The 18,793-nt window shown below is 34.0% G+C and overlaps 2 protein-coding genes across 3 annotated transcripts; both read right to left on the bottom strand.

The window, feature by feature from the left end:
• Positions 1–1,283: 1,283 nt before the first annotated feature.
• Positions 1,284–3,178, bottom strand: LOC131623881 (cinnamoyl-CoA reductase CAD2-like). The gene is made up of 5 exons (XM_058894879.1): positions 2,591–3,178; positions 2,327–2,518; positions 2,061–2,223; positions 1,726–1,912; positions 1,284–1,648 (listed from the first exon to the last, which is right to left on the bottom strand). Exons 1-5 carry the CDS (start codon positions 2,885–2,887, stop codon positions 1,504–1,506), a joined length of 984 nt encoding a protein of 327 aa, XP_058750862.1. The 5' UTR covers positions 2,888–3,178; the 3' UTR covers positions 1,284–1,503.
• A 13,065-nt stretch (positions 3,179–16,243) lies between these two features.
• Positions 16,244–18,140, bottom strand: LOC131623880 (cinnamoyl-CoA reductase CAD2-like). 2 transcript variants are annotated; one of them, XM_058894877.1, is made up of 5 exons: positions 17,597–18,140; positions 17,328–17,519; positions 17,075–17,237; positions 16,761–16,950; positions 16,244–16,650 (listed from the first exon to the last, which is right to left on the bottom strand). In XM_058894877.1, the coding sequence occupies exons 1-5, from the start codon at positions 17,891–17,893 to the stop codon at positions 16,506–16,508; spliced, it is 987 nt and encodes a 328-aa protein (XP_058750860.1). In that variant the 5' UTR covers positions 17,894–18,140; the 3' UTR covers positions 16,244–16,505. The 2 variants fall into 2 exon arrangements, with proteins under 2 accessions (XP_058750860.1, XP_058750861.1); XM_058894878.1 differs by having other exon boundaries at positions 17,147–17,237; positions 17,597–18,138.
• Positions 18,141–18,793: the final 653 nt, after the last annotated feature.

Genomic DNA, 18,793 nt, shown 5'->3' with positions numbered 1-18,793 from the left:
GCACCACTTTTTTCTTTGATAGCAAATATTTACCATCATCATATGTGAGCTGCAACTTATCTTATCAGAACCATAGTCTAATGTAGCACTAACAATTTGATTTATAGGACTATGGTTCTGTTAAGGCCATATTTTAAATGATGTCTGATGTAGCACTATATATGGCCTTGACATCGATAATAATCTGGAAAAATAGGACTAAAATGTTATAAATATTTGAGTTTAAAGATAGTGCACTGTCAGTGTAAATCAGTTTTACACATACAACCAATCAAAATGCTTTAATTTGCCATGTAATTACAGTTTTTTAAAATTGAAAATGGGCTTTATTCTGATGGATGTCTCTCATTGGTTGACAGTGTAAAAATACTTTACACTGTCAATGTATTTCTTTTTTTCTCTAAATATTTACAATATCTTTTAAAATATTATAAATATTTTATAATATCTTTTTATATTAATTTATATGACCTCCAAATTAATATAAAATATTATAACATTAATGAATGAATCAATGAACCGAACAGATTGAACCCAGTAAATTGTTCGAATTAGATTACTTTTCGACTTTTTAAGTTTTTGGCAATCTCGGAACATGTTTTCTTTCTCTTCATCAACGAAGGTTTTAAGGCACATTACAACAATCTCCACTTTGACTTTAAACTGTGTTGATACCAATTTAACCGTACAACATTGCTACTCTCTACCAGGTTGAAACTCTAATCAATAACCTTTATCAAATTCAAACAACCCTTGAATCTTGATCTCGCCACTTGCATCTACTTGTTTCTAATTACCATTTTCTGCCCAAGTAATTTAACAAGTCCTCGAGTATGATTTTTCAACCACCCTTGACTGCACCTATTTTCAAATGTCTCCCTGAAAATTTTTCTTTTTGTATTTTCATAAGTATTGTTTATGTTATGACACTGTTCATTAATATATTATTTTACTTTTAAAAAATATTGTTCACCGTATAAATACGATAAAGAGTACAGTAAGTATTGGTGTCAAAATAGAATCTCTAGATAGCATTGCTGTATGAATAAAGATAGGAACAAAGAAACCTTGTCTCGATTTTCTGAGTACACCTCGCTGAATACGTCCAAGAGATAATATTTCGCAAGAATGTGTTAATACCGAATTCAAAAAAGTCGCGGTGAAATTCCTTCACATCATGAAGGAGTCAACACGGGCTATTTAATTTGATAGCCACTCAATGTTTCATTTCTTTTGATTTTCCTCATTGTAAAAGTACTAGCAAGGATAGCCACAAGATAGCATATCAAAAACAGATTAATTATTATATATGATTATATAGCACTAGTGATTGTAATTGAAAATCAAAGTGAGGTTTAAAAAGCATATTTGAACTGACTTGGTTTGATCCATTACTAAACCTTATTTAACATTAAGAAATAACTCATCCTTATGTAGCAGAGTTCTTGAATACAAAACGTGATTATGATTATCAATATTTATTTCGAAATGAAATATCATTAATTAGAAGTCAGCAAACTTTCTCTCTTTTAAGCTTTCTACTATCTCTCTGAGGCTGACTTCTAGGGGAATAAATTCAACTCCCAATTTCTTTGCCTTTTCTTTGGAAACTTGAAATGTTTGCATCAAAGGCTTATCATCTGCACACCTGATAACATAATTTATTTATAAGAAACATTTTTCTTATAAATATATCATAGTATTTGATTGAATAACAAAACTTACTTGTTCGGAATTTGCAATGTTGGATACATATCACGTAAAATCTTAGTAAGTTCAGAGAAATGTATCACTCTTTCAACCAAACAATATCTTCCACTAGCCGAAGAATCCTCATATGCTTGAATATGCGCATTTGCAACATCCTTCACATTGATCCATCCAAAAGCGACATTCAAAAATGTTTCTGAACCTGCATAGCGCAGCCGCAGTTGAATCAACGAGTTTAAAGTGAAGTCAATTATCTTCGAATGTTTGGGTGCATTTTGCTACAATATAAAATTTGTAACACAAACGCAGATGCATTTTGTAAAAAACATCACCGGAAAATAAAAAATTACCATTTATTAAGTTAAGAATTAAAGCGGAACTATCGTTAAGTTCTGGTTGCAAGAGAGGCCCTATCACCACAGCTGGATTCATAACAACATAGTCAATATTGTTTTCTGTTAGAAATTTGTTTGCAGCTTCTTCTGCTGAAGTCTTTGCAAATTGATACCACATCTGAAATACAGTTATTATAACAAACAAGTACAATTACATCAATATTAATTATTGCGTAGTAATTATCTAGTAAATGGAAAAGAGACACATGATATAGTTCTACCTTATTTTCCAATAAGAACTGTGGATCTGAAAACCATGTCTCATCAACTACAATTTCTGGTTTTCTAGGCTTTCCGGTGTATAAAGCCGCGGCAATAGAAGAAGTTAAAACAACTCGTTTAACTGATCCCGATTTCGCGCATGAATTTAAAACATTAAGAGTTCCCTTCACAGCAGGATCTATCAATTGTGTCTGAAAAAATGAAATCACAAAAATTAAGAGTTGGTATCACACATACAACTCGGATAATGGAGATGATCTTACCTGAGGGTCATCAACAACGAAATGAACCGGTGAAGCAGTATGAAAGACACCATGACAGCCGTGAATAACAGAATCAAATGAACCTTCTTCTAATAGATCCGCCTTAAAGAGTTGCAACCTTTCCTTTGCACCATCAAGTTTAACCAAGTGATCAACCTTATTTGGATTACTTATATTACGAACAGTGGCTCTAACAGTGTAACCACGTTGGAGAAGAAACTTAACAATCCATGAAGCAATATAACCAGAAGCACCAGTCACACACACAACCTTTCCTTCTTCACCACTACTACTCATTCTTCCTCTCAATATCTTTCTGATCAGTAGAAAATAAATAGATGTTTTATTATTCTAAATAGCGGAGTTTTTATTAGTTAAATTGGACTCCATATTTTTTAAATTAATGCACAACGCATACCAAGGTAGTAGGTTTACTTAGGAACCTCACCAACCCACAAATTGATCCTTATTAAACATACTTTCCTCCCATCCCTCGGTTGTTGCATTTTATCTTGTTATTTTAATTTAAAATAATTTGCGTGATTTCAATTGTCAATACTCAAGCCAGAAACCGATCACGTTTAAAGTTGACTTGTCTCTTGATAAAACTTATCCTAAAATTTGTCATAAGTTGTAGTGGAGTTTTATAAGAAAATAAAAAATAGCACCAAATTCATATTGAGGTCTATAGATTGCAGTTTTATGACAACATTAGAAATATCCAAATTTTGTAATAAAAATATTGGTTGTTTCAGTCTTTCGCTTCATGTGGTTGGGGTTGTTATGGGTTCAAATTGTCCCTGCCTTCATAAAATTACCCTTGTCATCCATTAAACACATGTCTGCCCTGTTATAGTTTTGATTTTTGAAAATTGCGGCCTCTACATTGCATTTCATCTTTCTGTGCTCTGGTGTTGTGCGGTATTAATAGTAATCTCGCACTAATTGAAATGATGTTGATGGACTCAACTCTAAATCTTTCCACAATTTCTCGATCCTTATCAATAAAAACATATTGTTATTGAGAAATGCAACTTGGTAACAAGACTTTCATTCTATTTGCCAAAACATTCGAAATAATTTTTTAAAGTATAGTACATTGTGAAATCGGACGACAATCTCTCCTCGAGACGAGATTTCTTTATGGGGAATATGAATTATATTTATCTTGCCTAGACATGACAACGAAACCCGTACTTGTGGATATCCTCCGAACCTGATGTAATATTTTTTAAATGAGGGTTATAAATAACTAGGAGTTAGTTAATAGGTTAGCTTGTGACTCAAGTAAGTTACTTGAATCACAAGCAACTATAAAACCAACAATTCCTATGCTTTTCATGTAATACAATATTCATAAGTTTGTGTGAAGTTTAATTAAAAAACAATTTTGAGCAAACATTCTATTTTCTTGTTCTCTCCCATTAATTGGCATCTAGAAACAGGTTTTGACATCAAAGTGAGTTTGTGTTGATACATAAGGTAAATATAAGTAAAGTGTGAGGAAAACAGTGGGAAGAATAGAGTAAAGAAAAATTGCAGAGGTTTCTTGAGACAAAAGAAAGATAAATGCAAATGGGGGTTTCTCAACTAATATCCTAACTTTTGATGGAAGCAATTGGGAAAGGTTGAGTAATGAAAAGGATGAATCCTCTAAAGGAGGAGGATATGTCAAGAATCAAATGAAGAATAAGGACTTTGAAAAAAGTAAGATACAATAATATAATTGTGAGAAGAATGGTCACTTTGCAAATGAATGTTGGTATAAGAAACAAGGAAGAAAGAAAATTCATAAAGGAGATGAAGAGGCCAACATAGCACACGATGATTGTGAATCAAATGCAGTGCTACTAATGACCATCACTTGTGAAGGAAATCCATTATCTGAACAACAGTATCTAGACTTGAAATGCTCCAATCACATGATAGGACATTAAGAATGACTGATCAACTTAGATTCAAGTAAGAATAGAACTTTCAATTGCATCATTCAACCAAGAAATGAAGTATGACTATCAAGCATTACTGAGCCATAATGGATAAGTTATGGATATATGAACTTTAAAAGCTTAAGTAAATTAAGCTCTAAGAACTTGGTTCGTGGTTTTCCTATACTGAGCACAAGGAGTATGGCATGTGAAATCTTATTAAGAAGTAATAAAATCATATCATCTTTTGCTTTTGAACTGCCTAAGAGATCAAGAGAGATGCTCTTGAAGTGGTGCATTTTGATATTTGCGGTCTTTTTGAGGTAACATTCTTTGGAGGTAATAGATACTTCATCACCTTTGTGGATGGATATACAAGGATGTTGTCACCTTATACCATCAGTCTCAAAAGTGAAGCTTTTAAAGTCTTCAAGAAGTTCAAAATAGTACTTGAGAAGGAAAGTAGCAAAAAAATTAAGGTTTTAAGGATAAATGGAGGCGGAGAATATACATAAAAATAGTTTGAAGCATACTTTAGTAGTGAAGGTATAAAACATTAAGTAACCTTATCCTATACATCACAACACAATGTCTAGAAGAAAGAAGAAATAGGATAATTCTTGACATAGAAAAGAGTATGCTTAAACACAAGAAATTGCCTCATTAGTTTTTTAGCGAAGCAATTAATACCATCACTTATATCCTCGATAGGTGTCCTACTAAGAATCTAAAAATGAAGGTACTAGAAGAATCAAGGTGTGAAGAAAGCCATCTGCGAAACAATTTGTTTCTAAAAATGAAGTTGAGTTTACATGTGTGAGATGGGTGTATAAGACTAAGCTTAATCCATAAGGCTTAGTTTCAAAACACAAAGCAAGATTGGAGGCTAAAGGGTTCTTGCAGAAATATGGCATCGACTATAATAAGGTCTTAGCTCCTGTGGAAAGGCTTTAAATTGTAAGGTTGATGGTAACAATAGCTAGTAGTAGAGATTGGTCCCTACACCACTTAGATGTAAACTATGTATTTTTAAATGACTCTCTAGAAGAAATAGTATATGTAACTCATCCCCACAGGTTTTGTAATAAAAAGAAAGGAAAATGGTATACAAGTTACACAAGGCCTTATATGGTTTGAAGAAAGGTCAAAGAGATTGGAATAAAAGAATTGTACAATTTCTTGCTAAATTGGGATTCAAGAAATGTATTGTGGAGTATGGTGTATATGCGCAGGAATAAAAGGAAGAATTCATCATGATGATTTACTTGTGTGTAAATTATTGGCTTATTATAGGCAACCATATTCATGTGCTTTAAATAAGCTAAAGGCTTAAACAAAGGAAGAATTTGAGATGACTTACCTAGGCAGACTATTATACTTTCTTGGCATGGAATTTATGAAGAGCAAATAGGGAATGATCATGCATCAACAAAACTATGTTAAAAAATTGCTTTTAAGATTTGAGGTGATTGATTGTAAATCAGACACAAATCCTTTTGAGACAAACACTAAGCTGGATGAGTGTGCAAGTGAAGAAGAGGTAGATGCCACATTGTACAAAAAAATTGTTTGTTCACTATGATACTTATGGAATAATAGGCCAAGTATATGCTATGTAGTAAGTACAATGACCAGATTTATGAGGATGGCAAAGAAGATTCACCTAGCTACAAAGAGAATTCAAGATATATAATAGGAATCTTGAAGCTAGGTTTAAAATTTGCAATTTTTATGAATGAAATAAGGACATGTTGATTGGTTATAATGATACTAATTGGTGTGGAGACAAAACTGATAGAAGAAATACATCTGGTTATGTATTCTTGTACAATGAGGCAGCCATCTCTTGGTTTACAAAGAAGCAGTCAGTCACCGCATTGTCCTCTTGTGAAGCTTAGTATATAGCAAGTTCATTTTCCTTATAACAATTAATTTGGCTTGACTCGTTGTTGAAGGAAGTAAGGTGTGAAGTTCAAAAGCCTATGAAGATGATTGACAACAAATCCATATTAAGCTTTGCCAAGAATCCAGTTTCACATGGAAGAAGCAAGCGTATTGAGACAAGATTTCACTTCATTAGATAAAAAGTGATTAAAGGCATGATATAGGTCATACATTTCCCTACAAAGGAGCAATTGACTCATGGATTTACAAAAGTATTTAAAATTGAAAGTTTTGAATACTTAAGGAGACAATTAGGACTTGTAAGCATTTAGAATTATGGGGGGATGATGTAATAATTCCAACTGAAAGTTATAACTAACTAGACGTTGGTTACATAGTTAGTTAACTTGGTTAGCTCATTACACAAGTAAGTTACTTGAATCACACACAACTATGAAATCAATCATCCTTACGCCTTTGATGTAAGTTTGTATGAAGCTTAAGTGAAACTTTTTTTTAAAAAAACTCTCTCTTTTCTTGTTTTCTCATTTCCTAATTTTGTGTTACTTGCTTTGCAAGTAATAACTTTATTGTGCCATTAGAACCCACTCTGAATTTGATGGGGAAAATTTGTTTTGACTAAGTTCAAAATATGCCTATGAAAGGATAATCCAGACATTAGTGCAAATTGTTCAAAGTATATTGGAGTACTTTTTTAATTATTGTTTCCATAGGGATTGATGAGATACTACCGCCGTTCTACAGTTTATAGTGTCGTGAGCTAGAGTTACTTTGGGTTTTGTTTTGTCAAAGTTCATTCACAAGTTTTAGTAGCAAGGATTAAAATTAAGAAAGTTTTAAGGTTTTAAAGAAGTATCAAGACTTGATTTCATCAACCTAAATTTTATGTCTTCCTATAATCATGCATATGAACTCGTTATGAATCAATAATATCATGTATCATTCATCTATACCGTTTGTTTCCGCAACGTTATAACAAGTTTTACCGTATTGTTCAACCAACAATTTCACAACCGATTGAACAACACAAACAACATTTATAAAGCGATACAAAGTGAATATCAACCACTAATTCCATGTCTAGACTTAATGTTTGATAGATGATAAAGTTAGGTCAAGATATAAATATTGTATTTCACAAACATTTAAACCATAGAAATCCAAGAATAAGCAAAATATATCATCTATATTGATTCATAACTTGTTCATACACAATATTCAATAGACAAACATACAAAATGAAAGGAAGATTACATCTTGTCTTGATACCAAAATGCTTTAGCTATCCATTGACATGGTAGCTTGCACAAGAAGGAAGAGATGAAGATGATCAAGCATCAATAATGATTTCTCGACGATTGATGCTCAGGATCTTCGATTCTATAATGCTACAATGGTATATTGCTTTGGTTCTCTCTCAAAAGTGTGTAACCCTGAAAATATCTGATATGGTCTTTATATAGAGCAGCAAATTACCGCAGAGCGCGCGTCGCGCCCTCTAGCACGCTACGCGCGCCTTCATTAAATAATCAAACCGCCCTAAGTCGCGCAACGCGCCCTCTTTTCCGCGCGACGCGCGCAACATTCTGCCAAGAAGCCAAGAAAAATGTCCTATGCCGCGCTACAGCACGCGACGCGCCCTTAAAGCTTTCAAAAACTCTAATTTTTCCACATGAAATCCATCTATTCAATCAAGCTCCAAGTCCTTAAAAAGGAAAAACCTCAAATAAAATTACCTAAAAAGAAGATTAGAAAGAAATATAAACATAATTACTAAACTTAACATATATTATCACAAAGTAAGAGAAATAATACGAAAATGCTATAAAACGAATCGAAAGGTACCAAAAACTATAGTACATATTAACACAACTTGGTACCTAACACAAATCCCAAACCTATTGCCAAGTCGGCCCCGTTAATAATTCAGAATATTTAATTTTGATAATTTAGAATATTAATTGCTTCGTTGATGCATTAATATTTAGTTTATACTATTATTTGAAATATATGAAATATATATTTGAAAATTTTTAAATTTATTTTAAATTATGTACTGATCAAAAAGTACAGGTATGTGTGTTCCACCTCAAGGACAATGAGACTTAGAGACCTTAGTAGATCTATAACAGTTTATGGTATTAGGGCTTGCCCACGATGGCAAGAAGCCCAGTGAGGTAGTGTTTTGAGGTGATTTAAGAGACTTGCTCACATGAGGTGAGAGGCTATAATGATGACCAGTGATGCTTGGTAGCAGCCATATGATTAACGGAACTCGTGTATTAAGGTTATATTAAGCTTTGTGTTATTTGGGGTGTACAAAATATGTATCACTAAGGGTCTATATCTTCTCCATGAGAGGAGATGTATTTATAATGGTCTTCTCTCAACGAGAATAACCATGCTTACTAGGCGAATCCCTTAGCTAGGAGCGAGTCCCTCAGCTAAAGGTATTTATAAAGGGTGAATCCCTTAGCTAAATGTATCTATAAAGGTTTAGTCCCTCGGTATGGGTGGAAATAGGTTGGGCCAAGCTAGACTTTGCCAAGCCTAAGCCTGGCCTGTCAAAATAACTAAAGCCTAAGCCTGACCTGTAGCCTATCGTAGGATTATTTTTTAGGCCTGAGCCTGGCCTTTTCGAAGGCCTGGTTAGCCTGTTAGCCTACATAAAAGCCTATTTGTTTTAGACATATGTAAATAAGCAATTAAAATAATGATTAAATAGACTAACTTATTTTAACTTACCTATTAGCATAAGTTCTAGGAGACTATTGTTTAAGAAAATTAATGAAAACAATGTTCATCTGGTATTTTCATCTTATTTTCACAAGTTCTTCAAGATAACCAAGTTTTATTTATGTATTTTAATTCAAAGTACAAAATATAACATAATGATCATAAAAAGTATTCATATTTATTTAAAAAGGTCGGCCTGATAGGCTTAAAACGCTTTTTTTAGGGCCTGAGGCCTAGCCTTTTTAACTAAATAGGATTATAAAGAAGCCTAGGCCTTTTCTATTTAAAAATAATATATGGCCTGACCTTAGCCTATATAGGCTAGCCTGTAGGCCCCTGTTATCGGCTTGGCCTATTTCCACCCCTATCCCTCGGTTGAATTCATTTATAGAAAAGGTTATCGCGGCGCAAAAAATATCTGAGCGTAACGAACACTCGAAATATAATAGAGTCGCCACCAAAACTTATTGATTCCAAAAGGAAAGAGAAAATATCAATAAAACCCTTGAATAACAAAAAAGTTTATCTCATCCAAATTCGTGTTCGGGAGTCGGTTATGCAAGGGAAAGATATTAACACCCCTCACACCTATTGTATTTAACGCGAGTCATTTAGTTAGTTTTTCGAAAAAGTGTTAGCGTAGGTTATTTATTTTCCCCTGATTATTAAGATATGTGTTGAAAAAGAAATAAAGGACTAAAAATATATTTTTTATTTGGGTTCTTGACGAGACGTTAAATCACGCTCCTACGTATCCCCATGTGCGATGGGGAACTCAAAACCACGTAGTTGTTAGTAGAAAAGAATTGTTTGTTGGTTGGTTTTAAAGAGTGATGCTTAGGTCGCATTCGAGTAGTTAAACATTTCTTGTTGCTCGTGCATGAGAGACGGAAGCGTTTATTTGTTTTGCGTCAAAATGGACAAATCGTCACTTGTTTATGAAAAAGTTTGTAGTCGCGCTAGGGCGGAAAATAGTTTTGATTGGTTAAAGTTGTTTCTGTGTGGAAGACGAATGCTCGGTGGGAACAAGGTGTGTTTGTTTATTCGGGGATTAAAAGGATGTGCATCCAATTGTCCTTTTTCTCCCAAGTTGGATTTATAAAAAAAATTCTTAGCGGAATACAAGTAACTGGTCGGAACAAAGTATAGACTGTTGATAAGTGCCAAAATGTTGTTATTTTGAGTATATAATTGTGGCACTTATTGATTCGATTTATTCTGTTTTTGTAATAAAATCCCCACTTTTGTGTATATATTCACATTATTTAGTTTTCATATACTTTTATACCATTTGATAGTTTTTCCTTTGTTTTTATAGGTATTCATGCTTATTGGAGCCTCGAGGAATAAAGTGTCGAAGGCACGGCTCCGATTGCGCAATTTTGGAACTGAATAAGGGAGTTTTGTAGCAGAAGGTCCGCTCAGCGGAGTTCAAGCGGAGCTTGGCAGAGAATTGAAGCATTTTTGGGTCCGCTGAGCGGAGGTAGCCCGCTCAGCGGAGCTACGTATACTGTTGTAGATATTTTGGGGAATAAGTGAAGGCCGCTGAGCGGAGGGGGTCCGCTGAGCGGACCTGTGCAGATTTGTGTTTATATTCTCTTCATTTGTACATTTCTAGGTTATGGTTTTGGGAAAGTTTTAGTCCCAACTCCATCATTTTCATTCTTAGATCAAGATTAGCTTAGAAAACAACACCGGGTCATGCACTTGGAAGATCGGAGGTGGATTTCTCATCAACCGGAGCTGACAACCCGCGAGATGTTTGGTTTATCTCTTCTATTCTTTGTGTATTTCTTTGTGTTGGGTTTGTTTGTATATTTACTTGAATCTTATGTATATTTACCGATTATAATGTTATATTTAACTTGCTTTATAAATCTGTGTTGATATTGTTCTGGATTTTTGCTCTGTGCTGGGGATTTAGGGTGCTTTAGAGATAAACTTCTTGAATCCTTATCTAGGATGATTATCTGTTAGTTTCTGAACTCTAGAGATAGATTTAGAGCTAGCATTCACTGTGGGTATCTGTACTTAATGCTTTCGTGTTTGAGCGGCGCGCGAGAGATCGCCGACGCGAGAACACGGATGTTCTCGTGACTTCGCGTTAGAGATAACCTTAGTTGTGAGATGATCTCGTTTGTGCTCCAGAGATGGACGCTTATGTGAGAGATACGTGATGACATAGATGAGTATCGTAGGTTGAGTATAACGGGTTGGTAAGTGTATGTTTGTGAAGAGTGAATATACTTACATTCCTGATAAGTTATTTCTCTTCTAAGAATGTGTTTATTCTTTTCCTGTCTATATCTTTGTTTTCTTTTTGCTCATTCAAACCCAAGCTCGAAACCGTAGAAACTGTTGAATGGCATCTCTCCATCTCTGAGGACGATAATTCCCGGATCAATATTTCCAAATCTTTCTTTTGTTGCTTGCCCTATACTGCATTCAACAAAATGGCGCCGTTGCCGGGGATGGTTTTGATTGCATCGCAATAGTTTATGTGGTTTTGAGCTTTGTATATAACGTATATATTGTATATGTTTACTTGTATATTTCCACTTGTACATGTTTACTTGTTTATGTTCACCAATTTAGCTTACTTGTTTATAATTACATATAATTATACTTTTGTATATAACATATATATATAGTTTCACTTGTATATGTTTACTTGTTTACATTCACCAATTTTCTCTTTTTGTATGATAATAGTTGTTTGTGTTCCATACTTGTGCATATGTGTTTATTTGTGTATATAGTTGTATACTTTCATTTTCATGTTCGTATAATTGTTGTATATATTTGTACTCGTAACGTTTGTTGAGTGGTTGGTTAGGACACTTTCTTTAGGCTTGTGCGGTGAGACATCACCATGGCATGACGAGAGGAAGCTACTTTCCAAACACCAAAACAATAAAGGCGTCGAGCTAACGACGTAAAACAAGCGCTTGTTGGGAGGCACCCCAACGGTTGTAAATATTGTTTATATTTCTATTTATGAGGTATTTAGGTGAAGTAGTGAGTGATTAGAAAAGCTGGTGCAGTTCTGATTTTTCTGGTTTTTCTGTCATCCACTGAGCGGAGCAGAGCTCGCTGAGCGAGCATAGCAGAATTTTGTTTTTCTGCTCTACACCAGCAGGTTCTAATTCCACTTGGTTCCATCCTTTTTCCCAGTTTCACCAAGGCTAATTAGTAGTATATATTAGTTTTGTTTTGCTAATTCTTTTGTTGGTTGTTTGTACTCAAATTTTGTTCGATAATTCAAAGATTTTTTAGGTGATTTTCCGAAGATTGAGTGTTTCAACTTGCGGATGTATGGTAGGATATTGTTTTTGAAATTGTATCATTCAAGGTACTCATTTATCGCTTTCTATAGCATAACATGTTTAGGAAACTTTTCATTTGTACAATTACCATACAATTCATTCTTTTGCATTACTTGCTTGTTGATTGAATCACTTTAGTTCCCAAACCATAAATGTGAGGAAGCTTTCCATTGTTTACATATGCTGGATGCCATAATCTTTGTTTTAACTAGATTTTATTATGCTTAATCTTTTGTTTATGTTGATTTTATGAAAGCATGAAAAGGATCAAGGCATTTTGTTTCATTTTGAGCACAACCACCATAACCAAATAGTCAATTCACCTTGTGAGTGTGTGATCATTTGTTAACCCTTTTGAGCCTTTTTGTCAATGTCCATGTTGTTTTTGCTAAATGCTTATCTTTGAGTGTTTAGTTCTCATTTTTGCATGGATGATTGATTCTTTGTTTTCTTGAACCCTCAACCATGATTTTTGTTATGAATTTTTACCTTGCCTTAGAAAGTAGGGAGTATTCACATGATGATGTGGTTGAATTCAAGTTGGGGAGAGAAATGGTTGTGTACTTATTTGGTTGTTGCTATGAGGTTGAAAAGAAAAAAAAAAGAAAAAAATGTGAAAAGAAAAAGAAATAAAAAAAGAGAGAAAAAGTTTTGAAAAAAGAAAAAGAAAAGAGAAGTGAATAATTGTGCTAATAAGTATTGTGATTGGTTTGAGAAACTTGTGATTATGGAAGAAGTTTAATCGAAGTTTTGTTGTTTGAATCTTTGGTGGATTGATCACTCCCTTAGGTTTAGGCAAGTTTTTGTTTCGATTAGCCTTAGGATATATCCCTTGTTTGTTAACCAAGCCACATTACAACCTTGAAAAGCCCTTGTGATTCTTGCTTTTATATCTTCGATGTGATTTTTGGATGAATGCATAATTTAATCTTTTGTTTGCAAGATTGTTGGATGAGTGTTAAAAGTCCTTCACCTTTGTGTGTTCTTCATCCATTGATGAATTTTTGCTAGGTGTGATTCATGATGTGAGCATGTATTGTGTTAGAATGTTTTGTATGCTTTTTGTGCTTAGGATTAGTTTCATTTACATGTTGTCGTTGTAGGATAGTGGTAAGTATTTACTTTGTTTATACATTTTTGTATTGAACCATACATTTGTTTTTGGTTTTCAAAACTTGTTGATTCACAATTCTTTGGTTTATTACTTTTTATTCTTTGATTTATTTGACATTGTTTGAGGACAAACAAAGTTTTAAGTTGGGGAGAGTTTGATAAGTGCCAAAATGTTGTTATTTTGAGTATATAATTGTGGCACTTATTGATTCGATTTATTCCGTTTTTGTAATAAAATCCCCACTTTTGTGTATATATTCACATTATTTAGTTTTCATATACTTTTATACCATTTGATAGTTTTTCCTTTGTTTTTATAGGTATTCATGCTTATTGGAGCCTCGAGGAATAAAGTGTCGAAGGCACGGCTCCGATTGCGCAATTTTGGAACTGAATAAGGGAGTTTTGTAGCAGAAGGTCCGCTCAGCGGAGTTCAAGCGGAGCTTGGCAGAGAATTGAAGCATTTTTGGGTCCGCTGAGCGGAGGTAGCCCGCTCAGCGGAGCTACGTATACTGTTGTAGATATTTTGGGGAATGAGTGAAGGCCGCTGAGCGGAGGGGGTCCGCTGAGCGGACCTGTGCAGATTTGTGTTTATATTCTCTTCATTTGTACATTTCTAGGTTATGGTTTTGGGAAAGTTTTACTCCCAACTCCATCATTTTCATTCTTAGATCAAGATTAGCTTAGAAAACAACACCGGGTCATGCACTTGGAAGATCGGAGGTGGATTTCTCATCAACCGGAGCTGACAACCCGCGAGATGTTTGGTTTATCTCTTCTATTCTTTGTGTATTTCTTTGTGTTGGGTTTGTTTGTATATTTACTTGAATCTTATGTATATTTACCGATTATAATGTTATATTTAACTTGCTTTATAAATCTGTGTTGATATTGTTCTGGATTTTTGCTCTGTGCTGGGGATTTAGGGTGCTTTAGAGATAAACTTCTTGAATCCTTATCTAGGATGATTATCTGTTAGTTTCTGAACTCTAGAGATAGATTTAGAGCTAGCATTCACTGTGGGTATCTGTACTTAATGCTTTCGTGTTTGAGCGGCGCGCGAGAGATCGCCGACGCGAGAACACGGATGTTCTCGTGACTTCGCGTTAGAGATAACCTTAGTTGTGAGATGATCTCGTTTGTGCTCCAGAGATGGACGCTTATGTGAGAGATACGTGATGACATAGATGAGTATCGTAGGTTGAGTATAACGGGTTGGTAAGTGTATGTTTGTGAAGAGTGAATATACTTACATTCCTGATAATTTATTTCTCTTCTAAGAATGTGTTTATTCTTTTCCTGTCTATATCTTTGTTTTCTTTTTGCTCATTCAAACCCAAGCTCGAAACCGTAGAAACTGTTGAATGACATCTCTCCATCTCTGAGGACGATAATTCCCGGATCAATATTTCCAAATCTTTCTTTTGTTGCTTGCCCTATACTGCATTCAACAACTGTGCGTTCGTTTACTTAGTGTTTCAAAAGGATGTGCATCCAATTGTCTTTTTGATTTCAGGTTTATTTAAGTATTTTAAGCGAAAGACAAATAATCGTTTTGAATAAAGAGTGTTGTCTTAAGTGCACTTAAGCCAGCGCTTTTAAGAAAAAGTGCTGCCTTAAGTGCACTTAAGCCAACATTTTTAACAGAAAACACTATCGAAAGTGCACTTAAGTCAACACTCTTAAGATAAAGCGCTGCCTAAAGTGCACTTAAGCCAACACTTTTACATTAAAAAAGCGTTGTATATACCTATAACAACGCTAGAATAGACAACGCTTAAAAGCGCTGCCTAAGGTTAAAAAAAGTGTTGCCTAAGGTCCTATTTGGCATAATAAATAGACTAGTATAATAGATAGACTAGTATTGAACATCTCATTTGTGGCGGATGGTGGCGAATCGGTGTAGTAGTTTCTTTTCCAATTCTTAGTAACTGTTAATAAAAGCACATGTAAACCTATATACCATCTGAGAGAGGCTTCTTAGAAAGTTCCAGATAGAACTTGCCTTTCAAAGAGTCAGGAGCTTCTATGATGATCATATGTGTATTGATGGAGGCAACATGCTCGTAGGGGTCCTATGCCCATCAAAATTGGCCAAGGAGAGAGGTTTAAAATCTTTTGGGACATGCACCCCCATATCTCGTCTGAGGTTAAGGGTGCAAAAATTTCATTTCATCTGCGGTGTTTTGAATCTTGTTGGCACTGTCAGATGATGTCGACGTCGTCTTCCAACTTCAAATTATGACGGTATAATCCATCCATGGCGGCACGCATCTTTGTCAGGGCGTTGACATCACCGCTACTGCTGGTCCCTTCTAGCGTAAAAGATGAAGCTTTCTTATCAACCATAGATGAAGGTGGCTAAATGTAGGAGTGAATGGTAACAGCGGGAATGCTGATGGTGGTGAAAGAAGGTGTGATCCAGGTTAATTTTATTGGATTAGACCCATAAAATGCCACCACCAAGCAACGATCTTTGAGTTTAACACAACTTCACCAATATCCTCTATTTCCCCTCTAAACAAAATATTATTTCACCGAGTCCAAATACTCCAACAAGTTGCAAACGAAATGACCAGGACCTTATCAATTGGCGTTTTCTCCCTTAATACTCTACAAAACCATTTTGCATGAGAAATAGAATCTAAAGGAAAATGAGACTCCAAATTACAACTTTCAGCTGTAGCAGAGCTGTGAACTTACATTTCCAATGGATTTACAAAACCCAACGGATAAAAAACACCCTATTATATATTTCATTGAGAGAAACGTACTAATAAACTTTTATATGTTTGATATAGTATCAAGCCTTATCTTACATTAAGAAATAATTCATCCTTATGATGAGTTTCTGAATACAATCCCTATTAAGATTATCAATATTTTTCTCTCAATGAAATATCATAATTAGAAGTTAATAAACTCTTTCTCTTTTAAACTTTCTACTATCTCTCTGAGGCTCACTTCCAGGGGAATAAATTCAACTCCCAACTTTTTTGCCTTTTCTTTAGAAACTTGAAATGTTTGCATCAAAGGCTTATCATCTGCACACCTAATAGTACAGTTTATCAACAAAATGAAAATAAATGGTTAGAAAAGTTAGAAGAAAGGATGTTTTCTTAATAAACATGTCATAGTATTTAATTGAATAATAAAACTTACTTGTTTGGAATTTGCAGTGTTGGGTACATATGATGCAAAATCTTAGTAAGTTCCGAGAAATGTATCACTCTTTCAACCAAACAATATCTTCCGCTAGCCGAAGAATCCTCATATGCCAGAATATGTGCATTTGCAACATCTTTCACATTGATCCATCCAAAAGCAGCATTCATAAATGTTTCTTCTGAACCTGCACAGCGCAATTGAATCAACGAGTTTAAACCGAATTCAATTAATTATCTTTGGTTTTTTTTACTCTAAAAGCAGATTTGAAAGGAAAAAAATACGGCCCAGCAAATAAAAGTTATTACTACCACTTATTAAGTCAAAAATGAAAGCAGAACTTTGGTTAAGCTCTGGTTGCAAGAGAGGACCAATCGTCACACCTGGATTCATAACAACATGGTCAATACTGTTTTCAGTTAGAAATTTTGTTGCAGCTTCCTCTGCTGAAGTCTTTGCATATGAATACCACTTCTGAAATAAACTCAAAAAAATTCAAATTCACATTCACATTCACATTAGCATTATTCTAATAACTACATCAAGTATATATAGTAATAGTACCTTTTCTTCCAATAAGAGATCTGCATTTGAAAACCATGTCTCATCAACTACAACTTCTGGTGTTAGAGGTCTTCCGTTATACGCAACAGAAGCAAAAGAAGAAGTTAAAACAACTCGTTTAACAGATGGTGATTTCGCGCATGAATTCAAAACATCAAGAGTTCCCTTCACCGCAGGATCAACTAAATCTGTCTGAAACAAGAAAAACACGAACATTCAAAAGTGAGTAAAAAAAGTTAATGTATAATGCATAATGAAGACTACTTTACCTGAGGGTCGTCGCCTTCGACAACCAAATGAACCGGGGAAGCAGTATGAAAGACACCATGACAGCCGTGAATAACAGAATCAAATGAACCTTCTTCTATTAAATCTGCCTCGAAGAGTTGCAACCTTTCCTTTGCACCATCAAGTTTAAGCAAGTGATCAACCTTATTTGGATTACCTATATTACGAACAGTGGCTCTAACAGCGTAACCACGTTGGAGAAGAAACTTAACAATCCATGAAGCAATATAACCAGAAGCACCTGTTACACACACCACTTTTCCATCACCCATATTCATGTTCTAAATTTCTGTCTCTCTTAACAATTGATAGATAGAAAAGACCACATACTTAAAGGAAAAAGTATTGCAGGAATAATGATTCACAAAATTCATCGTTTTCTAGAGATTGAATATATATTCCAAAACAAGAGAAGGCGGTTATAGAATGAGAAGTGACATATATAACTCAAAGCTTGTTTGATTTAGTTTTGACATACTAGTTTATTAATGGCAGAAGCATAATAATATAGAACTCTACTATATTTTCTTATAACACGAGAATTTAACCAACATAAACTTACAACAATTTTTGTTATTTCTAAATCATTGTTGGTTAATGCCTTGTATTGCTGTATCCCTTAAAAGTTTTCGGTTTTGTATTCGGGCGGAGTATTCTTTATACTCTTTTTATAATTTCATTGTCTATTAAAAAAAATATGTCTGTTAAAACTATCATCAAACATCTACCATTGCAAATAATGCTGTTGTAAAATTAAAATAAAACTTCAGGAGAAAAATAACTCTCGTAGTTGTAAATTTAGTCTCGTTTAAATAAGTTAGAGATATTTTAAATTAAAGGATTAAATATGTTTTAAAATTGAGAATAAAAGATAGGGAGCATTTTATAATGAGAGATGAGAGAATAAATATCAACCATTGGATTCATCAAAAGAGAGAATATTATAGCCATAATTAATGTATTAACATTCTCTCTTTTGATGAATCCAATAGTTTATATTATTCCTCTCATCTCTCGTTATAAAATACTCTCACTTGATATACTCCTTTTATATATATATATATATATATATATATATATATATATATATATATATATATATATATATATATATATATATATATATATATATATATATATATATATATATATATATATATATATATATATATATATAT

This window comes from Vicia villosa, unplaced genomic scaffold (assembly GCF_029867415.1).
Source record: "Vicia villosa cultivar HV-30 ecotype Madison, WI unplaced genomic scaffold, Vvil1.0 ctg.000089F_1_1, whole genome shotgun sequence".
Classification (NCBI taxonomy): Eukaryota; Viridiplantae; Streptophyta; class Magnoliopsida; order Fabales; family Fabaceae; genus Vicia; species Vicia villosa.
This window is presented reverse-complemented; position numbering and strand designations above follow the sequence as displayed.